Source organism: Equus caballus, chromosome 12, assembly GCF_041296265.1.
Source record: "Equus caballus isolate H_3958 breed thoroughbred chromosome 12, TB-T2T, whole genome shotgun sequence".
Classification (NCBI taxonomy): Eukaryota; Metazoa; Chordata; class Mammalia; order Perissodactyla; family Equidae; genus Equus; species Equus caballus.
In genome coordinates, this window is record NC_091695.1 from 117,946 (window position 1) to 144,648 (window position 26,703).

General features: G+C 50.2%; 1 protein-coding gene across 2 annotated transcripts in view; it reads right to left on the reverse strand.

The window, feature by feature from the left end:
* Positions 1 to 8,637: 8,637 nt before the first annotated feature.
* Positions 8,638 to 26,703, reverse strand: part of KIAA1549L (KIAA1549 like) — a 274,273-nt gene continuing 256,207 nt past the window's right edge. For both annotated transcript variants that reach the window (XM_070229192.1, XM_070229191.1), the window contains exons 19-21: positions 24,435 to 24,583; positions 23,135 to 23,286; positions 8,638 to 18,312 (exon numbers count right to left, since the gene is read on the reverse strand). In XM_070229192.1, coding sequence (XP_070085293.1) covers positions 18,031 to 18,312; positions 23,135 to 23,286; positions 24,435 to 24,583 — 583 coding nt within the window. In that variant the 3' untranslated portion in view covers positions 8,638 to 18,030. The remainder of the gene's footprint in view (positions 18,313 to 23,134; positions 23,287 to 24,434; positions 24,584 to 26,703) is intronic.

Here is a 26,703-nt window from a genome sequence, read left to right on the forward strand (position 1 = left end):
ATTATTTTGGTACATTTTACGATTGCCTATGCTCTTGAGGTTATGTCTATTGTGTCATTTATGGTGGAAATACTTTATAATGGTGTGCTAGTGTGCATTACGTCCTAATAATGTCATGTTGGTATCTTGAAATTGGCCATGATGAGGGTGTTTACACCATGGAAATTGACAAACGTACAAATCAGGGCTGTTCCTGCCCACCCCCTCCACCAAGGGTTGGTTGGTAGACATTTACTAGCACACCCCCAGATAAACGGGAGCCACAGCTCTGCTTGTTTGTAGCCGAGCTAACGGGAGGGCTGCTTTGGGCACCCAGAGTGGGGCTGCAGTGCAATGGTTCGACTGCCCTCAGTTATGGCGCGGGAGAGGTGGTGGAGATGAACCTGGCCGAGCCTGCCCTCGAAGGCTCCAGATGTGTCTTGGGGAGCACGTGTGTGTTGACTTTTACAATGTGGTAAGTCTTCCCCCGGTAACATGGGGCCCAAGGAATGCCCTGAACCTTGACCCATCAGATCAGCCACTTCTGCTTTCAGGAATATAGGGTCGGGCGTGGACAGAGGTCACAGCCTGTGGGTTACTGCTTTAAGGCAGATGGAACGTGAAACCTGAGAGAGCACAAGACCAGCTATTTCTATCAGGGCTCCTTCCCCACAGAGCTGCCGGTCCTGAGAGAAACAGACATGTCAAGTGCATTGGAAAAACCTCCCACTCCCTTATGCACGTCATCTGCGCCCCACTCTGTGGCCAACGGAGGCAGGTCGAATCCAGGGCCTGCAGGGGCCTGGCTTCTCGGAAGAGAAGGAGGAGAGATCTTGTCAACAATTTAAAACTTTTTGACTCATTGGAGGTGAGCACCCCATCGTCGGTGCCTCACGGCACACTGGCCTTTTCCTTTCAACAGTGTCTTGATTCTGTCACCAGCAGACATGTGGCCTTTTGAAAGCTGCCTAGCCTCTCTGAGCCAGTTTGCTCATCTGTGAATGAAGGCACTACTCTCACAGGACGGTTGGGTTGGGGGACAACAAATAAGCTGATCGATCTGAAAGAGCCCCATTTGGGAGTCATTATTCTTCCTTCACAGTCCCGCTAGGACACAGCCTTTCCTGCTGAACTTCGCTCCAGGGAGTGGTGGTGGCCACAGGATGTGAGCTGGAGGGAGGCCAAGCTGCAGGGAGGGAGAAGCCTGGAGTCTGTGGGCCCACACGGGTGCCGGGGGCAGGTGCAACTGGGAGGCAATCTGAGGAAGATGGTGATTCTCTTCCAGAAAGGCCACGCACCCTCCTCCCAGGTGGCACCCTCCGCGTGAGATGAGGCTGACGGCCTGGCCTCTCATGGGCAGTGCCCCCAGAGAGGACTCTGGTCCTCACCAGTCCTTTCACCCCACCCACACCAGAGCGCCAGCACAAGGAGGAGTCTGTGCCATCACTGGAGGAAAGGCAATGAGGAAGGGATCAGGAAAAGAATCAATGACACAAAGCCGGGAAATCACCTACTCCAGGGGCTCTTCTGGTTGGGGGAACAGAAGGCCACTCAAACTAGCTTACTTAAATAACAAGAGTGGCTGACAGTGGGGTTCTGTGGTTACAAGCAATAGAAACTAAGGTAAGAGAAATAAGTAAAGGAGGCATCCAGGTCTTTAGAAGGAAAGGAGTAAGGGGCCGCCGCTGGGAAACTCAGTCCAACTACTGCTCCTTGGAGGGGAAATATGGCTGGCTCATCTGGGCTCCGTGTTGGGGAGGGTTGGTAGGGTCCTTTGACTGCAGCCGCACCAGAACCTCTCGGAACTGGGAACGACTGCAGACCCAGACACTGAAGGTCCCTGCAGGGGCCTCATGCCAATTGGCACCAGGGTCCAGAAGCCACCCGGAGCCCAGGCTGCTGCCCTCCCAGCTTTGTCTTGCTCCACACACCGGCTGCACCCTCCTGTATTCTCCACTCAGCTTCCTCATAACCCAGCTACTCAGTGACCCCCAGGAGCCACATCGGAGTCCATGTCCACATGGTCGCCCACAGTGAGCTCTTTCCCAGTTCCACTTCCTAAGAGAAGAATGAGAGCGGCTTATCAGCTGGCTTTGAGTTACAAGTTGGGGGAGAGGAGAGGCAGAGCAGTAAAGGTCACAGACCTGATGAGTCAACTGGTGCCTGAGGGAGGACTGCTCTGGAAGGGACCCCAGGCAGGCAGGCAGTGGTTGCTAGCCATGCTAATGCACAGACAGAAAACCACTAACCCTTCTGTATCCTTGAGAAGGAGCTAAGGCCCCCATTCCTCTTCGGAGCTCAGAAATCATGAGAAGGGGGAAGTGAATGGCTGAGTGGGCATCCTTCTCCATTCCTGAAGCTTACCTCCCTGGGGTCCCAGCTTTGAGATTTATTCTCAAGCCATATGACCTACTTTCAGTTTGCCCAAAATCTCATGGGCTCTATCACCTCTGGGCCTTTGCTTTTGCTGTTCCCTCTTCTGGAACACTCTTCTTCACCCTTTGCTAACTAACATAGCTTCATTGCGTGAAGTCTCTGAGGTGGCACCCAATAAATTCCACCCATCCCAGCCTCCAAGGCTCCAAGTAAATTGAGAAATAAGACAAGGTTGGAAGATAGAGAATGAAAATCCTTATTCCTTATTCCTCATAGAAGCCAGTTTGGAGCATGAAGCTTGAGTGTGAGAGCCCGGTGGACTTGGAATTAGGCAGTCCTGCAGAGGTTGTCCCAGGTCACACTGGAGGAGCAGCGGAGAACGCTTGCTCCTGCAGGCGGCTCTCTCTAAAGAGGATGAAGGGCAGGCTGGGGTCACACGTGCCCAGTTTCTTCTTCCCCAAGCTGCAAATCACATTAAGTCCTTCTCCCTGCCTGGGAACTGAGTGAGCAAAGGGGCAGAGAGAGGATGCACCTGCCATTGGAAAGAAACCAAAGCTGAGAAATGCTCCCCTCCCAACAGCTTGGATATCAACCTCCTCCAGGAAGCCTTCCCTGTGCTCTGCACCCAGCCTGGCTTACACGCCCCTTTTCTGAGCTCCCTGAGCCCTGCACCCAGCCTGGCTTACACGCCCCTGTTCTGAGCTCCCTGTGCTCTGCACACCCCCTCCCCTGGCACTCACCACCTAGATAATGATCACCCACCTCCCTAGCCCCACTCTGACCTCCTGGAAGGCAAGGGCTATGTCATCAACACCCTCAGCAGAGGTGTGCACAAAGTTGACACTCCTCAGGGGCTTGGTGAGCACGCTGATGGCTGTGGACAGAGAGGGAAACGCAGCCCTCAGTCTCTTGCTCTGACTCAGAGTTTGGCCCACCGAAACATCAGTTTGCACAAAATCATAACAAAGGATGATCTAGATGTAACATCCTGGGGCCCTTCTGGGCCACGTGCCTATTGATGACAGGTTAGAGGGCACGAGATGCGTCCTGAGTTCACCAAGATTTAGGGACAGCTCTTAGCGATCCCCTCTTATCTGAGAGCATATAATGCTTAAGAGTGCTGGCTCTGGCCCACACTGCCTGGGCCAGATCCCAGCACACATCTGCTGTGTGGTTTTGGGAAAATTACTTAACCTCTCTGTACTTTAGTTTCCTCATCTGTACAATGAGGAACTTCATAGGTTGCTATGAAGTTTAAGTAAGTTAATATATATGAAGTGCTGGGAACAAGGCCTAGCCCAAGCAAGCACTCAATAAATGTTAGCATTCCATCTATCCACAACCTCCCTCGGGACTGTTAATCTCATCTCAGAGGTCATCTGAATGTAGTACGAACAGTCCGTCCCTCTGAAAACAGGGTCATAACTTACGTCTGCATTCATTGACTCATTTGTTCATTTATTTATTCGTCTAATCGTTCTTTCAATAAAGCAGACTCAACTTCTCTGAGCCCTTTTTCTCATCTGGAAAATGCGCACAATAACGCCCTGCCTGGGCTTGTTCGAGGCAGCTGAGACCGGGGCGTGTGAGCTGCTCTCGCCGACACCAGCCCAGCAGTAGCTGGAAGGCTCTGCGGGGCAGGTCTGCGTGCGCTTCCGTCGCCAGCACCGAGTCCGCCCGCTTCTCTCGGGCTGGGATCCACTAGGTGGCAGCGCGGACTCGGCGGTGCGAGGACGCAGCCCTCCTTCTAGTCCTCTCACACCGGGGCTGACACTGTTCAGCACGTTCAGGATTGTCCAGGGGGAATCCAATTCGGAAGCCTGCAGGGAGGAGGAGAGCCCGCAGCCCTCGAGGCCCTCGGGGCAGAAATCGACCCGGCGCCGCGCCGGCCCTCCCGAGGCTGCAGGGCGCTGCCTGCGCGCCACGCCGTCCTCACACAGGGACACGCTCCTTTCAGAACCAGCTCAAGGGGGACAGTGCGGTTCACAGGAGCAGAAGAAGCGGGACTGAACTCATCCGCACATGTTATCTGAATTGGTCCGCTCGGGCCGCCGTAACAAAATCCCACCGCCGGGGGCCTTAAACAGCAGGCGTTTATTTCTCACAGTTCTGAGCTGGGAGTCCAACATCAAGGTGCTGGCAGGTTCAGCTCCTGGTGAGGGCTCTCTTCCCAGCTTGGAGGGGGCCACCTTCTTGCTGTGTCCAGAAGGCAGAGAGAGCCCTCTGGGGTCTCCTTTTCCTCTTAGAGGGGCACTGATTCCATCAGGAGGGCCCCACCCTCATGACCTCCCAAAGGCCCTACTTCCAAATGCCAACACACTGGGGGTTAGGGTTTCAACATAGGAAGATATATGGCTATATATTCATCTTATCACATACTTACATAGTTATATATACTTATCTATGGACTATTGTCTATCTGTCTACTTAGTAACTTACTGTTATTCATTAATGGCTGGATGCCCTAGATCTACGTTGTCTAACAGGACTTTCTCCGGTGACAGAGATGTTGTCGATTTGTGCTGTTTACTATGGAAGCCATTAGCCAAATGTGGCAATTGAGACTTGATATGTGGCTAGTACAGCTGAGGAAATGAATTTTTAATTTTATCTTATTGCGAAAATTGGGGGTTTAACGTAGGCTTGTTTCCAGAGTTCAGTGATGCGGGAGCAGGTAAAAATGGTATCTCTTTATAAACGAAGAAAGTAAGGTGCAAAGTAGTGAAGCCATTGCCTGAGGTGACACCGTGGGTCAGCAACTGAGCCTGATGGCTCCTCCCAGGTGGCAGCTCCTTTCTCTGTGTAAGCCTCCAGGATTCTAGGTTCCCTTCTTGTCCCTCCTGGAGGTCACTTGGGAAGAGTCACAGGGCAATGAGGACAGGCCCCTTGTCCAACATGTGACATGTGAATCTGCGTGAGTGTGTGCATATGCATGTGTGTGACAGACCTCTGGCAGAGAGAAAGGCTGTGACCCTCTGCAGGGGAAAGAGGGTATTGTGTAAATCTGAATTGTTCACTGCACCCTTCCCCATCCATCCCAAAGAAAAAGTTTATTTTAGGTGCACTTCAAGGATTGATGTCATTTTATAGTTTGTCTTAGGAAACGAGCAAAGATGCTCTGATGGGAACACTGAAAGATGTCCTGGAGTCTGAGCATAAGAGAGGCCATGGGGTGTGGAGTGTCTGCTATAACATCCACCCGTGCCAGCTCTTGACAACCAGTTGTTGAGGGATTGCTCCGTGCCAGCTCCATGCTCTGCTCTCTACACACATTAATATCTGCAGCGCCTCCCCCCACGAGGAAGGCATCCTCACCCCCATTTTACAGGGGACCAAGCTGCTCCAAAGGCTGAGCACCTAAACTCTTAGCTCATTTTTGGGTGACTGTTTTCCAACTATTCTGTTCCGTGTTCCCCTTCAGCCCGCCTCCTCAGGCGGCTCAGGAGAGTGTTTGTGAGGGCTGACGTCATAACCGCAGGGAGTCTGGGCCACAGGATAAGCACAAGCACGTCTTCTCCTGCTTCCAGCACAGGCGAACTCCACTTCAACAACAGTGTCCCTGAGCAGGTACCGGAGGAGTCTCACAGAGTTTCCCAAACAGACTCTTCTTTTCCACTGACTTATCGTGTGATTCTGTAATGAGCTTCACTTCACGCTCACAGAGCTGACAGTCCTGGCCACCAGAACTTTAAATGCACCAAGCCCAGGCCTTTTGCAAGGAGCTGCTTGCTGGGACCAAGGTTGTGTGCCCTGGAAGAGTCTTGGTTGCTCAGAAGAATGACTCCCAGGAGTGATGGGGCTGTAACCAAAAGAATATGTGGCATCTGTGGGAGATGACAACTGGTGCCAACTACTCTCACCTTGGCCAGGCAACGGAGGGCTTCCCTTTCACAGCACCATCCACCTCTCTTTGTGTCCTGAGCTCGCCCTCTGTTATGGGGGCTTATGGGTATCCTGGGCTGTTGAAAAGGGAGTTTGTCCACAGTGGAGGGCTGGAACAGGCTGAGCATAGGAGTCACTCCTTCTAGGTGATCAGTGGGTAATGCATCTTCTCTGGCTAGATAGTGAGTTCCACTATGCTAGAAGTATTCAAGCAGAGGCTAATAAATAACAATAATCCATCATGCTTGTAGAGTGCCATGCAGTTGTAATCTGTAGTCATTCCTTCCAGCTCTGCAGTCAGTCACTTCATTGACTAGATCTGTGGAACTTGGTAAAAGAAATCATAACTAAACTGGAGTCGAGAAGGCCATTAGGGGGAGCTCTCACACCCTATCACATCCTCAATTACACTAACAGTTAGGTTGCTTGCATCTTGAGCAGGAACTAAAACTACTTTACTACTAAAGGAAGACTTCTCTCCCCACCCAGCAACAGCCCAGCCAATGAGAAATGCCACAGCCCAGCCAATGAGAAACGCCACAGCCCAGCCAATGAGGAATGCTGCAGCCCAGCCAATGAGGAACACCACAGCCCAGCCAATGAGGAACACCACAGCCCAGCCAATGAGGAATGCCACAGCCCAGCCAATGAGAAATGCTGCAGCGCAGCCAATGAGGAATGCTGCAGCCCAGCCAATGAGGAATGCCGCAGCCCAGCCAATGAGGAATGCCACAGCCCAGCCAATGAGAAATGCTGCAGCCCAGCCAATGAGAAACGCCACAGCCCAGCCAATGAGGAATGCCACAGCCCAGCCAATGAGAAATGCCACAGCCCAGCCAATGAGAAACGTGGCAGCCCAGCCAAGGAGGAATGCCACAGCCCAGCCAATGAGGAATGCTGCAGCCCAGCCAATGAGAAACACCACAGCCCAGCCAATGAGAAATATCACACCTCAGCCAATGAGAAATGCCACAGCCCAGCCAATGAGGAATGCCGCAGCCCAGCCAATGAGAAATGCCACAGCCCAGCCAATGAGGAATGCCACAGCCCAGCCAATGAGAAACGTGGCAGCCCAGCCAAGGAGGAATGCCGCAGCCCAGCCAAGGAGGAATGCTGCAGCCCAGACAATGAGAAATGTCACACCTCAGCCAATGAGAAATGCCACAGCCCAGCCAATGAGAAATGTCACACCTCAGCCAATGAGAAATGCCACAGCCCAGCCAATGAGAAATGTCACACCTCAGCCAATGAGGAATGCCACAGCCCAGCCAATGAGAAGCCGTTGCCGCCCTGAACTGCTGCTCTCCCCAATGGCCTTTCCTTTAGAACAGACCCCCCTGCTCCCCGTTTTTCTCTATAGAAGCAGCTCTCCTCCTGCTTTTCTGGATTTGCCTCTGGTTTGCCCGTAGCATGCATGTCCTGAATTGCAGTTCTTTCGGCTGTTCCCAAATAAACTCATTTTGAGGATAAAAATAACAGGCAAATTTGCTTTTAAGTTGACAGATCTTATCTTCATTTCAGATTAGCTCAGAGAAGGGACATGACTTGCCCAAAGTAACACAACTAGAATGTGGTAAAGGTGAGGTTCAAATCTGGGTCTGGACAACCCCAAATCCTAAGACGGAGATCCTTTTAAAGTGCGGTAACAGTGGTCATGACATCAATTTGGAGCTACAGTAAAACGTTTCAAGCCCAAGACTGAAAAGATTTTGGTGCCCACTCACCTCATATGTAGTTTGAAATCAAGACAATCAATTCCCCCACTCCTACCCCATGGTGGCTACATTGCTTTTCTTCCTAAATATCAAATTATATTTAAAACCTCTCCATCTATCCTCATTCTTTATCTCCCCCACCTCATTTTGAAAACCTGCCTAACTGAAGCCTTAATTTTGCTTAATCTTTGACCAGGTAAGCCAGCATCCTGTAACAGCGTATAGCGTTTATCCTGTATTGATTGCAGGGTGCAAAGCTGGATAACTTCCCCACTAGGCTCTCTTCTAACTCTGAGAGTTTGGAGTCCTATAATGTGAAAAACAGCAAGATACATCAGTTCATCACATGGTGATTTCTAATATCCTCAGAATTTTTAAATGCTTGTTAAAGTCTTTTCCTTATAGGGAATGGGGAAGTATTAAGTAAGAGAAAAGACAAAATGTGAACACATATCCACTAACACCTTGGAAAGAAAATTGCCAGTAAGACAATGTATTTTATTTCATAGGCAAATTTGTCAAGAAAAAAAAATACAATTTCAACTAAGCTAAACAGACTAAGGCAGCAAAGAAATGGTATCCCTGCAAAGCTCTACCTGGTTCCCCTGTTTAGATGTGCTCCACAGATAGAGCACAATATTCCAGAGGTGGAATAAAAGCCAAAAACCATTCATTAATAATCCAGTGCAGTCTGAGTGGCACTTTATTGATATGAACAATGCAAAATGAGAGTGTTCAGTGGACTGTGGTTTCATTCATAAAGTATATGGTTCCTAAAATTTTCATCTGGATTACACAGTGCAGTCCCCCGATCGGCCATTCCTTTCCTTATGCGTCGGGCTCCTGATTTCATTGGGCGGTGACAGCTCTGAAACTTGGGTTTGTAACGCTTGTTGAATCTTGGTAGTTGGCAGTTTTGTTCTCTATCCCTGTGGGGATACGGTGAGCACCTTATTAACTGGAGGAGGAAAACTGTGTAGCATAATCAGAAGATGCAACTGCAGACTCTGTCCTCTTCTAAACCTAAAAGTTTCCAGAAAGAAGGGGACTTCGGTTTTCACTTGGCTGGCTCTCAAGAGAGAGAAAAGGCACTGAACAAATGGTGAGCGCTTCACATGTTGGGCTTTGTGTGTATCCGTCTTCCCAGACGATGAGCTCTGCGAGGGGCAGGCGCTGTGTCCTGCTCGCTGCTGAGTCTCATGGCCTGGCGCCGTGTCTGGTGCACGGAGGTGCTCAGGGAATGTTTGCTCAGCCAGTGAAGGATTGAACGGATGCTATGTGAAGCTTCATCAGTGATTCCTGTGCAATTCCAGTTAAAGGAAAGATGAATGTTCCGCAGGATAAAACCACATGCACACATGCATGCCCCTGGCAGAGACAGCGCTGCAGCCCTTCTCCAGGCCTCTGTCTGCTCAGTCACGGCATCTGGTTCCTGGTCTCGGTCTTGGGTTCTCTTTTACCTGGACCCATTCTAAGAGTTAGTCCCTGGGGCACAGAAGGCTTGTTTGGGACCTACCATTTTAGAGACAAAACCTTAAATTAAAGAGAAGATCTTTCAGCCCTCCAAGCCACCAAATATTAATCCAAGAAGCAACTCAGTCAATTTGGCAGCCTTTGTTTTCAGTCTTAAGATTACCCAGGCCCTTTCTCTTGGTGCTGCCAAAACTTGACCTAGAAAATGGACTTTTCCAGGAGCACGCAAACAGCCTCCACCTTTGCCTCCACGAATGCTAGCAGAGTAGGATGAAGCATGAGAAATCCAGTCCAACATCTGGCTGACTGGTAGACCCTGTGTCCCAAATCCAGCTGTTTCAAATGTCCCATAGAGAAGACGTCTGGGTGGAGCCTGATTTTGCACTAGTTGTGTTGGCATCGCTGGGCCTGTGGCCTCAAGGAGTATGGTTTACTCCGGCCCTGTGGGCCTCCCAAAGGCCTGCAGCCACCAAAGGCTGGGTGACAGAGTGGGCACCAGGGGCAAAAGCAAGCTGTTCAATATGTTCAGTGAAGACCCATCAGAGTCCAGAGCAAGCTCATGTAGCCCATTTCAGAGACCAGGTAACCTGAGTGCTTTTCCCTTCAGGAGTTTGCCAGAGCTCTTTGGCTTGGAGGAGAGGTTGGTAGTGGAACTGCTATGTCAATAAAACTTTTATTTTGATTCAAATGAATCAGATGGCCTCTCCCTAAATGTGGCTTTGTCCATGTGCAAACACAAACACTGAAACGTTGTTAAAATGAAGTGCCCAACTGCGCAAACCAGATTTCTGTCATAACCATACCTCCAAGAAGTCATAGAGAGACTCAAAGCAATCATGTTCCCCACTAACCATCTGTGTACATTTCATAGGTAATCAACCACTGGCATCACTCTCGCTAGTGTTTCTGTTACCTGGTTCTACAATCCTACCTGGGCACTTTGCTGGCTTCCAGTGGCCAGCAGAGCTCACAGGCTGTACGCATGACATTGACTCAGAGAAGTATAGAGATCGTCCTTTGGAATAAGTTTGCTGTCGTATTTCTGATGGGGACCCATCAGGGAGGCCCGGGTTTGCCGTGTGTCTTTGCCAGCTCCCTGGGTCTGTGTCTGTCTGCCATTCCTGGACTGAAGTAGGCGTCACCACTTCCTTTCACTTGACAGTTTCATTTGTCCTGAAAGCTAAGAGCAGCCAGAGTTCAGGAGAAAAGAAAAAGAAAATGGAGGCGTAGGGAACCCCTCAGTTCCTGGGCCCACTGGTCCTATTCTCTGCAAAGGTCTCCACCCCAGGGTGAGCCCCAGAAAAGCATTTTCTGGTGGCTCCAAGTTTATTCCTCACCACTGCAGCAAGACAGTGGCTTTAGGGGTGTCTTTTGTGCATATTTGAGCCCTCTTTACAGAGGGGCAGAGAGAGGAGTAAGAAGTTGCTCCTTCAGTCTCTTCAGTACCTTCTGAGCACTTGCAGTCAGCTTCAGCAGATTCAGCTCCAGTGAGAAGCCACACTGTATTGCCACCCAAGTCTCAATGGATCCACAAAAGCCCCAGGGTCGTGGCTCTCCGTTATGGAGTAGGGACCTCCCAGAAACAGTCAGAGTTGGGGTTTGTTTGTCGATTTTTGTTCCAGGAGACAGACTTTCTTTCCTACCCTCTAAATCTCCTTGGCCTCAAGGCCATTTCTTACTCAGTATTCTGCTTTCTTAGACCTTTGCTTTTAATACACCCCCTTATGGACTCTCTGAGACTTGACCATTAAGTTTCAGCATCTGCTGCTAACAGACTCTGTTTGTAAGTATTTCCTACAGAGTCCAGTTGGTCTAGCCCCATGTGCCAAGCTACATTTTTTGTACCTGGTCAGCCTACGAATTTGTAGCTCCTAGGTTGGATGTCTCTTCTGTCCAATCAGCTTAGGCCAGAGGCAGAGCATGGAGCATAGTACATGTTCTCTGGTTAGGGCTGAACACAAGGCAAGCATCATAATTGCTGGACTAGCCCAGAATGGGAGAGGTAGGTGGTCTTGGGAGTTTGTGTCCTATATCAATGTCATCCCTGGGAGCCACTGACCTGGATGGGACTTCTTCATGCTCTGAGAAGGGCATATGAGCAGACATTGGCTTATTCTGCCTTGGGACACCATCTGTCCCAACAATACAGTCATGGATAGGCTTCTCTGGGGCCTATGGATAGCCAAGGGTGAGCTCTTTTTGGCTGATGAGCTCATGCTCCAGGTTGGGACAGCTTCTGAGACCACAAGGGGTCTGCCAGCCCCGCAAGTGTTCTTTAACAACCCGCTGTGGGTACTGCTGTGCAGCGGGGCTGTGAAGGGGATACCATCTCACCATCTGGAAGAGGCAGAATGAGAAGCAGGCAGTTTTTGGGGTATGAAAGCCTTTGTCATTTTATTCTACAATAAAAAATTCCAACAGCATATGAACACTCTGTTCTTGGCAGAGGCCAAGGATGTACAAAGTTAATTGGAAAGTGAAGCACTAAATGACAAAAGCTACAGTCAAAGCTCCTGCTCAGTACTTGTCTTTGCCCAGAGTGTCTAACGTGCTCAGTGGGAGTCACCAGTCTGGGTTTTCCAGCTAGAGTGAAGCACGTGCACAAGTGCTTCCATAGCCTCCAAACCACTGACAACAGCAAACACAGCTCCAGATGAGGCTGGCTTTTTGGGCAGTTCCAAACTTAAGAATGCCTTTATTTTTTTATTTTATAGAACAAATTAGTTCAGTGGATGGGAGAAGCTAAAATATTTTGCTAGATAAAACTGAATTATGAAGCTAAGACTTTAGTAAGAATACCTTCAAATATACTTTTCAAAGCATTATTAGAGACGTGATGCCACATGCTCCTCACAACCACAGGGAGGCAGGCAGGACAGACTCACAGGAGAGGGACTGGGGACTGGTTTAAAGTGAGTTGCTCAAGGCCTTGACTAGTTATGCCTTTTTCAAAATTTCCAGACCAAGCCAGCCCCATGGCCTAGTGGTTAAATTCGGCGTCCTTTGCTTCAGTGGCCTGGGTTTTGTTCCCGGGAGGGGACTTACACCACTCGTTTGCCAGTGGCTATGCTGTGGCCACGGTTCACATACAAACAGAGGAAGATTGGCAGTGGATGTTAGCTCAGGGCAACTCTTCCTCAGCAAAAAAATAAAAGAAAAATTTCCAGACCAATGAAACTCCCCTGATTTTCTTTGGTACAAACTTCTCTCCTCAGTTTGTGTGTGGGTTGGGGGTGAGTTTAGACATAAGGTAGAGATGGGGGGAAATAAGGCCACAGTTAATTTATGTAAAATACATTGATGGCCTCCCTCTATAATTTAAACAAGTCTGGTCAAGGTCAGAGAATGAAAATAATCAGTTTCTAGATTTCATTACATAATGGCTTTCACTAAAGTGTGGGTTTGACCTATGAGGACAAATTCTGCCACATTACAGATTTCCCTATATTTGAAACCTGCCTAATCCAAGCAACCTAATATCTTCTAAAAGAACTTGTTTCTGGCACTTTTAATTCTATTTCCTAAATAGCCCTTTTCAGAAACACCCTACATTTTAGCATTTATCACAGGCTGGGATTCTGTAACAGTTCACTTTAAGAAATCAAGAGACCTTTTAATTCTCAGGACACTAACATTATACTTGGAAGAGTAGGGCCACAATAAATCAATTTCACTTGAAACCAGTTTTGTTTCCAAAGACTGTTAGAGGCTCAGCAGCTTTCTCACCCATGCAGGTGCATGGCACTGAGCTACACCCAGAGTACCTAGCTGAGATGACGCATTTCAATTTACAAGTGTTTATTGTTTGCTGAGCAAGACGTTGTGCTAACTGGGCCTTGGTCATAAATCACTTCCTAGACCCAGCAGCGGCATCAATGGTACTGGTGTTGGAGTGGGAAAAGGTTGGGGCAGGTCTGGCCTGCCCTCCAGAGTTCCAAGCACACAGGACCTTATCTGGTGCAAGTCAGAGGTGTCCTCCCCTCTCTGTGGCAGGGTCCATAGGGATTGCTCCCCTGCTGGCTGCTTCCTAGGAGTGCTGGTTAATTCCAGTCCATAGCAGGTTCCTTTTGAAGGTCCTGCCTGCTCATGCTCCCCGCTCTGGGTACTAGCCCCTCACAAAAGCCCTCACTGAAAGGGTGAGTTCCGAGGGTCATGCTTGTACTACATGACCTTGCCTCCCTGGTTACAGCTGTTTGGACAGCCACCTGGTGGCTCATCCACAGGTAGACAAACCAGACCAGTCAGATTCTCAAGAATTTGCCGTAACGGGCACAGAGATGGTGGTCAGTGAGGGATGGGTACCAAAGAGGAATGGTTGTGGGGAGTGGGTACTGAGGTGGGTTCTCAGCTACATATACACTAATGAGAAAACAGAGAAAGCTTAGGAGGCCAAGGGAAGGAAAGAACTTAGAAGAAATGCAGAGAGAAACAGAGATAAGAGTTCATGTGGGGCGAGAATGTGAGAAAGAGCAAGAGCGAGGACAGCTGTCTCCATCCCGTTCCCCACGGGAGCTGTTTTGTTTCTACGAAATGGCCTCTGTCTCTCAGTCAACCCCTACACCAGAGCCAGTGGGAACGGCTTCAAGTCCACGCAGAGTCAGACCACCTGCAAGGCTGGCTAAAGGGCAGGATTTAATGTCTAACACTTGGTCCCGAGCCAGTCACTGCTCCCAGCTAAACCACTATCCTTCCCCAAGAATGTTTGGCTGTCTTTTGTGAAAAAGTCCAAACTATTTTCTGGTGTGTGATAGAAGGAATAGATTAAGTTTAAATTCCGTTCTCAAACTTTTAAAATAGTATCTGTTATTTTATTCATTGAACTTTGAGTGCCTTGTGTTATATAGAAAAAAAGCAGCTTATTTATCTGTAATCAATATTGGAATCTTTTAATCCCTGTCTCTAATTTCTGCCTGTTAGAGAAGCATTTCTGATAGTCAGATATGTAAATTCCTCTCCTCCTCCATCTGTACTTTCTCTCAGAGTTTTTTTTTTTAGTCACAAATCTAACAACTTGCTATCCATTCTTCCCTTAAGATTGCTCAGAAATTACATGCCCTTCTGCTGAATTCTTAAATTAACAAACGCACAGTATCATTTATCCCAGGACCACAGAATTGATTCTTACATAATCCAGCCTGTTTTAGTCAGCTCAGGCCGCCATAACAAAGAGCCATAGACTGGGTGGCTTATAAACAACAGAAATTTATTTCTCACAGTTCTGGAGGCTGGCAGTCCGAGATCAGGTGCCAGCGTGGTTGGGTTCTGGTGAGGCTCTCTTGTGGGTTGCAGACTCCTGACTTATTATTTTATCCTCACACGGCAGAAAAGAAGGCAAGAGAGCTCTCTGGGGTCCCTTTTATAAAGGCACTAACCCCAACCATGAAGGCTCCCCTCATGACCTAAGCACCTCTCAAGTTCCCACCTCCTAATATCATCACCTTGGGGGTTAGGATTTCAACACATGCATTGGAGGGGGAGGCAAACATTCAGTCCACAGTACACCCTGAAAGAGGCAACTTCCTGCTCCACAGGCAACAACTGCTGTCTCAGATCACAGGTACCAGGACACACAAAAGACTGTTAATTTCCTGCATCAACAGATTGCACCTCCACGCCCCAATGCAGAGAGCATGGAATCTGCTGCCTCACAACGACAGGCTGTCCTGGCCTCCCTCCCTGCCTGGATCCTGCAGCTTGAACAGCAGTGGAGAACACCATCCCCTTGATGGTAATCTCTAGAAAAAGCCAAACTGCATTTCTTTTCCTGAATGCAGAAAACTTACATCAAAACTAGTTCTGAAAAATGTTTATTATGCCACAAATGCATTGTCCTCTATATACTTTATCTGAAGTTCTTTATATATTCAATCATCTTTTTTCTTCACAAGAACATAGAGAACCCCTCATATGACCTTTGTCTACTTTTTAAACTTCCAGTACGGTTCAAGAAATGTGTGACGGACAAGCATGCAGGCAGCATGGTGACACCTGCTGGAGCATGATCCTTGGGCAGGTCACTCCACTTCTCTGAACTTTCACTCCATTCTCCAAGGTTGCCAAGGTCCTTTGTGGCTTCTTCAGCTGTCTGGAGGGTCGTGAGGATGCAGAACCTCTGGGATTTCATGGAACTCTACTTTCCCTTCCATGAGGCTCCTTGGACCCTCTGCCTTTTCTCAGAGTCAGCTGTCCGGGTATCTGCCACCTCCATAAGGTCAGGAGGCTCTTTCAGAGAAAAGACCACATCTTATTCACAGAAAAATCAAACCATGGTGGCTATCTCCCCATTGGTGGGAAAACATGAACAGATTGATTTCTTTTCAGCTTAAGGTTCTCTTCCCAGATACTCTCCTTAAACCTGTGGTGTCTGGTTTAAAGGAGTATCTGATTTGTTTCTCCATCTTCTTAGCAAGCTGGAGCTGTACCACTGCCTCCTGTAGGCTCATTCTCTCTAAGTCACTGAAACATCCAAGCTCAGACATTGTCTTTGAAGCACATATATTTTAATTACACTAAGGTCTTGAAACTTCATTTTCACGTAAAGTATTTCCAGGCGTTTACCAAGCAGACAAACTACTGGGTTGAGATCATTGCACTGATGAAGATTAATAGTACTGATAAGGCGGGACAATGTAGCTGACTTTATCGGACTCATATCATTTGCATGGAAAGGCTGAGTTTCTTTGGCTCTTTGTTCATTCAAGTGCATACCTATTTGGATAGACTTAGGCATTGTGTTAATCTGTCAATAAAATCTTGCACTGTCCACAGTGTTTTGCAAGCTGATTTAGGTTTTGGACTATGACAACTGGCCATTGGTAGAAATATACCATATATACACATGGAAATTACAAAAATACTTTTTATTTATAGCTGATTTTTTTCTTAAGTAACAAAAAACTAACACTATGAAAGATCAACCAGCATACCAAAAGGATACTACCTAATATCATCCAAACAAGAGACCAGTTTGGGGATTCCATGACACATCATCTCTGGAACATTCCTGAAAGGGCTGTTTGCCACTGGGAAATAAAAACAGCTTCTTGGAAAAGTCTGTGCTTTGACAGTTTGCATCTCCCATTCTAATCACTTCCATTCCTACTCTTCCCTCAGGCTTTAAATTTCTACCTTCTTCTCTCAGTAAAGACCAAAGAAACTCAGGAGGAGAATGGAAAGATGGGCTCAGAGGAAATGGAGGCAGCTGAAGCCAGACAGATCATGGGTGAAGGCAGCACAGGACCTTGCTCTCCAACAGACACCATTCAAGCCCCCGACACTGCGCACAGCTCCCAAAGCTGGGGAGGAACCAGAGTGTCCCCTCCCCTGGGGCTACCGGAAGGCAGCAGCTGTTTTGCTTTTGCATTGACAGTTCGCGGCTGGGGACTCAGGGTTTTGAGGCCATGTCCACCCCCACGCCATGCCCACCATGGTGATGGGCAACACCACGGTCACAAGGTCAGCAGCTGTGTCATTTCAGCAAACGTCCTCTGTGTCCATTAACTACGGGGAGTGGGGAGGGAGGGGACCGGCAAACTCCATACACATTTTAAAATGTTATTTACATTTAAACATAAATCAATAGATTTTCTACATCCAGAAGCTTCTATAAACAGAGGCCTCAGCCTGGGGAGGCTGTGGATCCACCATGCCTGCTTCCAACAGGCATCAATTACCATCTCCTTTTGTATCACTCAGCAGCACAAGCTGGACATCATTGTTGAAGAGACAGATTTTCTTGTAAACGTCGATGCATCTATTATCCCCCCAAAGAGAGAAGCTTCGTTTTCAGGCCACCTCCATTGCAGGGCAAAGAAAAACCTCCACAAATACCTGTTTGTCTTTTGTAGGGTCCTAAAAGCACTGCGCGCCGATCCTCTTTCAGTTGGAGGGTACTCTACAGCGCCTTCCAAACCTGCCAACACGAGCCCACCATTCCCTCTCATCTTGTCTCTTTCCGGGCCTTTGTTTAATTAATGAAAGAAAAAAGAGTTAGGACTATTTATAAGTGCGGGCACTGCCAGTATTGACTTTCATCCAATTCATTTGACTTTGAATATGAACTTTTAAAAGAAAAGGACTCAAGTTTCTTGGCTGGAGTTGGTGCCTCCCTTGCAGACTGGAGGTGATATTAACAGTTGCAGTCAGAGCTGGAGAAGGGCGAGTCCAGGCTGCAGCTCCATCGCACGCCTGCACTGCCCTCAACACACAAACAGTTAACGTGCAGAGGTCACCACAGACAGAACTCTGTGCTCCCCATCCTGGTGTTTTATTAAAATGTGGCAGTGGACAGGAGTCTTCAGATGAGACAGCCTCTCGTGACTAAGGCTCCATAGGGAAACACGCCCACAGTTCAAACATTTAACACAACAGAATATCAAACGGATGGTCCCATGCAGGGACTTCTTGACCTGCAATCAGTTGAACAAGCCAAGAGGCATGTCATTCAAGATCTTTCCTGTTTCCCAGAAGCCCTACTGTTCACCTTTTCAGAAACTGAGGGTGAGACAGACTCATACATTGTCTGTGTCTCAAGTCCTGACACATTAGGCTTGAGAAACCCGCAGATGGCTTCCTCAGAGTGTGGAAGTCCCTCAGGGCGAAGGCGTCAGACCTGGAACTCAAACATGTCTGTCTGTTTCTTGGCCAGCTTGGCCACTTCTTCCCGGATGGCCTTCACGAGGGCCGCCGTGGAGATGTTGGTGAGTGGCGTCTCGGACGGGTCATTCTCTGCCAGGCTCTGCTGTGAGGCGGCCGCTGAGGGCGTCGGGGCCTGCTCCAGGCTGGGGTGCAGGCCGGTCGGCTGGCTGTACTGGCGGGGCAGCCTGGAGGGCGAGTTCTGCTGATACCGTGAGCGGGGGTAGGCCTCAATGTACCCTGGGAGGGGGACCTGCAGGGGAGGTCGGAGGAGAAGAGAACGGGGTTAGGAAGAGGCTCAAGCCACCGGACACACTTGATACTGGAAGCAGGAAGGGACTGAGGACAAGGAAAGAGATTCAGAAGAAAATGGAGGCCACGTACCATGCAGTGCAGATACAGTCCCTGGATATGCTAGTTGGGTGATTAAATGGGGTTTCAAACCTTGCTGCCAACAGTTGGAACATCCCTGAGTCCACATCTGAACCCACCCGGCCAGCTTTCGAACGTAAGCACAGCTTAGCGAACAGTGTTGTTCTCTGTTGCCCTCAGGGGACTCAGGGGTTGACTGTTGACATGATCGCTGACCCTGAATGAGCCCTGGGCTGACGGCTTCCCACATGTGATCATATTTCACTCTCCAAGCAACAGCCTAGGAGCTATGTATTATTATTCTTATCTCACAGAAGAGGGAACTGAAGCAAAGAGTGCCACAGTCTCAGGTGACACAGGTAACAAGCCACTGAGACACACTTCAAGCAGCTGTCTCCAAGGGCTGGGAGTCAGCCGCTGCACTAGAACATTTTCCATCTGGAATACAATCTTGTTTCTCGAAAAATTCTTCTCTTTTCTTTAAAAGTGTAAGATGCACAGTTCTATGCTTAAATACACGGACACTTCTAGCACTAAAGACAGGTCACTGGTTTGGGATTCGGGGTCGACTTTCCCAGAGAAACAGCACCACATGTGGGGATGCTGTCCCGGGTCGTCCACAAAGGCCTCTCTCTCCCAGAATGCGGGCAGGCGCGCTGCGGGATGAGTGCCCTGGAGCACACAGGATAGGCACAGGGTGCTGCAGCGAACGGGGCAGGCGGGTGGCGGGGAGGGCGGTTGGGTGGCTTTGGGGGACAAGCAGCTTCACTGGGTCTGGAAGGCTGTGGCCAGGGAGACCAGGTGGGAGGGTGTTCCAGGCGGGCGGAGGGAGGGAAGCAAACGCAAGGTCATGGGGTGCCTAGAGGATGGTGCACCCTGGGAGGCTGGGTGAGTTGGCTCCTACTAGAGAGGGTATGTGGGGTGTGGGAGGAGCTCAGGAAAGACAGACAGGCAGGGCCAGATCAGAAAGCTGTTGAATGCCAGGCTTCAGAGTTAGGTTTTCCATGGCACACTTCTGAGGACTGGAGCATGATCCCATTCCCTACGAGGTGCTCCCCTGGGCCTGGTAAGGATGCAGTGGGATGGGCCTGGGTGATGATGCAGAATCTTTGTATGGGCGAATGTGTAGGAAGCAAGCAGCCCAAACCTCTCCCCGCCAGATGTTCCAACAACCCCTCTGGAGGGGACAGGTTTCTGAGACACAGCCCCGAGGGGCGCCAGGCAGAGAGAGGGAGGTCTGTATTCTAGAAAGGAGGCTCTGGAGGTGAGCCCTCAGGAGGGCGCGAGGAGATGGCTTCTGAGGATGCTGCAAGAGGCCAGGTGAGAGCTGGCGAGGACCCGTGAGAGGGAGGAAGGAATGAGATGGACGTCCCAAGTCTGGGCTTTATTTCCCCACAAGACCTGGTGAAGAAAGACCAACTGGCAGACAGGTGCTCATGGTGGGTCCCTGCCCACGAGGGCTGGCATATTTCACCTCATCGTAGAGGAAAACCACAGCTGGACTGTCCGAGTCCTTGGGCCTCAAGCGCTGGGAATACCCAGGTGACTGGGGTACCAGAGAGCCAAGGCCGGGACATAGGACTTGCAGGTCAGGTCTCAGCTCAAACTTCCCTTCTGCCGAGAGACCCTCCCCAGCCCTGTCTCAGCAGGGCTCCCTGTGAGGGCCTCTGTGCATCTTCCCCAGCGTAACAGTCACCACTCGGAGGTCATTGCCTGTCTCAGGCCGTCGAGTTCCTGATGGCAGAACTGGGTGTCACTCGCCTAGTGCCGTGCACCAGTGCCCAGAACTGCACACGGCACACAGTAGGGAGCCTCTCAGAGCCCAGGGCTCTGAGGAGCACGGTCTGAAATCGTCGAAGGCTGACGAGCCAGTGCCATCTGTTTGTGAGGGAAGCTGCCACGTCTGCTTTCCCAGCATTTCAAGCTCAGCTGGAGCTGAGAGTCCGTGTCCAGCTCGGAGACCCCCCAGCTCTGCGGCCTCCAGCATCTTGGTGCTGGTGCTGGGACAGGCCAGGGACACACGGCTCCCCTGGAGAGGCTGCAGGGCAATATGCAGAGAAGACGAGAAGCTCCCCCTCCCTACGGGGGACGCAGGCTGGAGCCATCACGTCTTGCCAGCTAAAATCCAGGGCTGGTAAACAGCACTCCCTCCCCAGCCAGTGCCCATGGCAGGCATCACCTACGGACCACAGCACACTTTCCTGCTGGGCCTGGAAGCCCCTCCAACCGGCTCCATCCAGCACCACGGATGTCTCCTCTCTGTCAACCCAGTCCCAGGTGATTTATCCAAGCCAGCTGCTTACATCTGAATACCCGGGATCAGGAAGGTCAGACACCCAAATGAGCTGGGGCTCCTCCTCCTCACACGGGTGCAGAGGGTGTGCAATATCTCTGCCCGATGGAGGCTGCAGCAATCACCTTCCTCTTCAAAACAACCGATCGGAAACTAGCTTGCCCTCACACTGAGAGGACAAGCCCAGAATGACAGAGGCATCCTGTCGGGAAGGTGAGCTGTTGATTTGCTGGGTTCCTTCTCCTTCATATTTAAGGCAATACGAACCCAACGGCATCTGGATGTTGCCATAAGCCTGGCTAAGCTCTCGTCTGTAAGTGTCTTGAGGACAAGAGCCAGGGTTTTGGGAAATACCTCTGCTGACTCCTCAGAATACCCAGGGGGCTCTGCACCCAGAGGGTGAGCCCACACAGCTGCAGGTTTCCTGCCTCATTAGCACAAGTTAACTATCATCCACTTCCTGAAAAGTACACGTTGTGTTTAGACTTGAGTGGAATTAAGGAGTCAAATGAGCCCTGCCCTGATCAGCTCACACCAACGATTTCAGCCGTCTAGACGGCTGAGCACAGCAAAGGGCGCACAGCAGCCGTGGACAGCCCCCAGGCACCAAGAGGCCACAAGAAGACGGCAGACCAATGGCAGGGCCCGCTGCTGGGCTCCGGGGCTGACCTGTTCCAGCTCGGCAAACAACTCTGAGGATGTCAGACCACCTCGTGTGCAGATGACAGCACATCAGGAAAAGCATATTTAGCGTGAGTATATCTCTGGAAGTGGGGACACTAACAGCAATATAAAGTGCCTGCTGGGAGCAAGCTCAGGGAAAGAAAAACCACACTGAGCCTTGTAATAACTCCAAACGCTATAGTAGTTTGGAGACGTTTGAGGTAGGTGCAATACTCCTACACAATGTCAGGACCCATCTCACAAGTGTCACGTTAGCATAGCGAGCCATAACGATGATACTGAATTAGGTGTTAAGGACAAATTAAATTATGTTCCTCTTTTAAAGAAGGAGAGGAGAAGGATATAACTGACTCCAGAATTTTACTTATTTTTTTTGCTGAGGAAGATTTGCCCTGAGCTAACATCTGTGCCAATCTTCCTCTATTTTGTATGTGGAATGCCACCACAGCATGGCTGCCGACAAGTGGTGTAGGTTCACACCTGGGATCCAAACCTGGGCTGCCGAAGCCAAGCGTGTCAAACTTAACCACCAGGCCATGGGGCTGGCCCCAATTCCACAATTTTTTTAAGGCAAGATGGCATATATTTTCAAATATTTTGGAAATTAAAGGGGTAAGCTGTGATCATCAGCAAAATTAATACATGTAGGATAGTTTTACCCCTGATGGTGTTGCTTAGATGTGACAGCACTGCAATAAGAATAGACACGAAAGCTAAGGTTGAGTTGAACCTGTAGGAATAGAAAGTATGGACCCCAGGGGTTTGGACAGAAAGAAAGATGATCCAGGTCTTGGGTGTCAACATGTTTCCTAAATCTAGGATGTATTCCAAATGCTAAGATCAAACCCTAACACGGCAGACAGTACCAGGCCCCCTGTCTCAGCCTGCCTTTCTTATCCACAATGGACATTCTCACATCGAGAGCAGGGCAGCCCACTCTGGAGCCTTCACTGTGCTATTCTCGTTTGCGTGGTTTTTTCACTTAGCAGCCCTTAACTGGTGACTCAGAGGCAGGTTTGGGTGTGAACATCTGGGTCCACTGAGTTGCTGCCCTCTTTGGTCCAGGCTGAGCCAGGTTCACTGTGCCATATACTCCTACTTGTAATGAAGGAAGAAACCAGGGGCCAACGCAAGGCAGTGGTCGGGTGGAAGTCAGGCAGAAAGCCTCAGGATCCACCTGTGAGGTCATCCAGTTTGGGGGGTGAAGACTTCGTTTTCTGGTATTTCATCTAAAATGTTTACAGAATTTTAAAGCCAAAAACACTCCAAATTTAGTAAAGGCTTTGGAGCCATCCAGACGCAGGTTTGAATTCTGGGCTTAGCGCCTTGCTAAAGCAGTGTGGCTTTAGACAAGCCATGTCACCGGCCGAGGCTTCCTTCTCCTCATCTGAGAAGGGGTGCATCCTGGGAACAACACCCACCCGACAGGATGTTGTGAAGACTGAATAAGATGACATAAATAAAACATTCAACATGGTGTCTGGTACATAGAAACACTCAAAAGATGGTAGTAGTTATTATAAAAATGTATTTGATTAAGGTCAGCCTGCTAGGAGGAGGTAGAACCTGGACTAGAAGAGAGGTCTCAGGCTCCTCTGTCAAAGGACACCCAGCCTTGCCACACGGCTCCTGAAGTTGCAGGGGCTGAGATCACAGCACTCTCAGTGCCGGCCTCCCTAAAACTCGTCAAGCAGGTGGAGTGGTGAGGGAGTCAGCAGGGTCTCACCGAATCGGCCCACTGGCTCGGCAGCTCACTCTCCCCTGCGTAGGACATCCAGGCCTGGCTCCTGTAGGACGGAGGAGGAGTCGGGATGAAGTAGCCGGTGAAGCCAGGTCTGTTGGCAGCCGGGATGGCGAACACTGCCGGCACCGTATTACCTGGCATGGAGGTGGATAGGCGAGATTAGGACAGCGCCCTGCCCACGGCCGACATCTGCACAAGGGCTGGGGGGTGAGGGGTGGGAAGCCGGCACTGGGGGAGGGGGAGGGGGAGGCAGCCACGTCCACCTGCAGCCCAGGCCCTGCTCACCTGCCCAGTCAGTAACAAGGCAACATGTGCTGCGACTCAGACCTAGCTTTCCAGAGAAGTGATAACTCAACTCCCCTCACTCAGCCCTCTCGAAGTCTCTCGTCCCCATTCCAACACCCCTGGCCTCTGGCAAGAGGAAAGGAGACCCTGTGTTCAGGTGTTTCCCTCCCAGGAGGATGAGTATTTTCAAAAAGCCAAGAAAAGGAGCCAAAAGGAGTGGATCCACTGTGGAACTCCTGTGAGGTGGGACACAGTGAGGGCTTCAATAAGTGTTGACACATGGGTGCTTGCAGTTTGAGCCGAAAAGGTATGGTTTGAATAAACTAAAAAACCAATTAGGGCATGTACACACCTCAATGTTCGCTTCAGTATTGCTTGTAAAATAGCAAAAAATTGCAAACTACCAATACCTCCCTCACCAGGGGAAAGGATAAACTGTGGCTTATAGTAGAATAGAACACCGTGCGGCAGTTTAAAGGCGTGAACTAGATCTCTGCATGGAGCAACCTGCAGAAGTCTTGAAAACGCTGAGTCAAGAAAATAAAGTGCAGAAGGAAACGTATAGCTTGACATCACTTATGTAAATTTAAAGCACAGAAAGCATTAATATATACTGTTGTACATACATACGTGTGTAGCAAAGAGTTAATAGGCACGACTCGAGGACTGTGATTACCTCTGGGGAGAAGGGGAATGCGATGGGGATGGACAGTCGTATCTGTAATGCTTTAAAGGTATTTGTAACTTAAAAAAACCCTGAAGTCTTGCAAAATGTCAACATATACGTCGACTGTAATATATCTTAATATTTTGCCAGATTTCAGATCTTTATAAGAAATAAAGCAGTAGCTTTTCTAGCAGGGCTCTTGAGGTCAAGGGGGACCCGCAAATGCAGCGGCTCTGACTCCCTAGGGTGGAGGTGAGGTAGAGTGTGGATTTGGGGCGCAGGGCTGGGCCCATCCCCGCGGGCTCCCTCTAGCTGTCCCCTCTGGCCCACCTGAGTAATTTAAAGCCGACTGGTCCAGCTGGGCCACGGACACGGGGCCTCGGGACACCTGCGTGAAGGCGGCGCTGTCATGCAGCTGGGCGGGCTCGGCCCCCACGGCCTCGGCCATCCTGGTCTTGCTGCCCACGTCCGAGGTGGACCTGCGCAGGGCACAGGGTTGCATCAGGGACCAGGTCCCCGCACGCGCCACCTGGGGACGCATGGCCTCCAAGCCCCCCGAGGGTGGAGGGGTCCTCAGGCCTGCATTCACCCCAGATAACAAAGGGGCCACGTGCCCAACTTGTAGCAGCTGGCCACCATGGTGGACAAGCTGGAACCACTTTTAGATATTCAAGGTCAGTGCTCCTCTGAGGGTGGCTCTTGCGTCCCTGGGGAGTATAACACTTAATTTCCACATAGAAATAAGCCAAGTAATTATCGCCGGGTGTGAGCCGGGGGTGGTTGACCTGGGAGGTGATGACATCATGATCAGCCAACGAGAAAGCTCTGTCTGGAGCGTGGTCGCTCCCCCTGCTGACACCAGGACTGGTGACCCCGCGAGGGCTGGGGACCATGGTCCCTGCTGCTATTGGCAGAGAGCAAGAGCAGGGCCCCAGCACTTTCTGGGCATTATGAATGAGAGACACAATTTTTCTTTTTTTGGTCTCAAGGTAAGCAGAGAATCCAGCCCATTTAACCATCATGTTTCCACTTAGTGCTCAGAAGGCCACATAAGAAGGGGGCAGCCTGTGCTGGGTGGCACCAGCCTCTCCCCTGTTATAAAGGGTACTGGCCAGTGTCTCTTCCCTTTCACAGAGGGACCTCAGGCCCTCCTAAAATTAAAATGGAGGAAAACTAAAGCAGCCACAGCAGGTGGCAGGCTGCCAGCCCACAGGGCCACCCCTCTGAGCAGAAGAGGGGCTGTCACAGTAAAAGTAGAATAGAGCCACAGCAAGGGGCCCAGATGGGGAGGCAGAGGTCTGTGTTCTAGCCCCTTCCCCTCTCTGAGCCTCAGTTTCCTCATCTGTAAAATGAAATGGGAGGATGACCCCATCTCAAAGGTCTAATGCTCTGGGTTTAGATGGAGGTCAGTGACCTCCTGATACTTGGCAAGGATGACAGATGGTGCAGAAGGACATGGGAGGGGACTGACAGTTGAGAGAAGAAGTGAAATAGATGCTGGCCTTTAGCCAATCTGCGGCAAATGGCTAATGTGACGTTCCTCCCATCCAGACCCATTAGAGCAACTGAGAAGCCCCTGCCCCTCCCCAGGGCGGGTAAACACAGAGGGTGTGAGGATCTGACCATACACAGGGGGTGCTGGATGCTCAGGAGTTGGGGGGGGCGATCTCCCTTCCTTTCTCCGTCCTACCTCCTCCTCCCCCCTTCTCCCTCCCACAGCGCTGGCTTCCTCTGGCTCCCCACATGCTCTTCCAGGCATCTGCTACTCAGCCAGAAAACTCTTCCCAGGGAAACTTCTGGGTTCTGCCCTATACACTCAGCCCCCTTTGAGGAATCCCACAGCCTTTGAGACCGTTTAGGCCACTGCCCTCATTTTACAGATAAGGAAACAGGGACCAGACAGGGGAGCCAGCTTGCCTGGAGTTACACAGCAGGTTTCTGGCAGGTTGGATGGAACCCTGGTCTGCTGCTTCCCATCCACCCTGAGTTGGCCTGAGGTCAAGGGGTGGTGTCTACAGCAGCTTGGCATTCTGACCGCTGGAAATGAGGGCAGGGTCGTTTCTGAGGGCAACTCATCTTTCTTCACCGTTTTCAGAAAGTCTAGACCTGTGGTCTACAGACAGGTTGTGACCCGAATGTCGTGGGGAGGCTGGGGTAGGAGGGCTGGGGCAGCGGGCACAGCTGTTTCTCCCAGCCGGGACACGCCAACTCTCCCAGTGCTCATGGCTTTTGTGTTTCTTGTCTATCTTTATTTAAAATGTGTGCTTTTGGTATCATTGCAGAGCAAAGAGAATGCTGAGCATTTGCTCACACTTGGCATATCTGATTCACGTGCTTTCAGCCTCCCCATCTTGGAAGTCAAGAGTTGGGGTGGGTGCCCAGACACACTACTCCCTGGCCTCTCGGACACCACCCTGTTATAGCAAAGGGACTTCTGGGTGCACCCACACGGCAGGAGGCACCCAGACTTGAGGTACTCATTGTAGTGGCCCGAGCTGGAGTGACTTTTAGATGTTCATGGTCAGGATACAGGGCTCTCAGTAGATGGGGAAGTCCACCTTGGGTCTCTTCAACTGTGAGTTCTACAGGGCTTTCTATT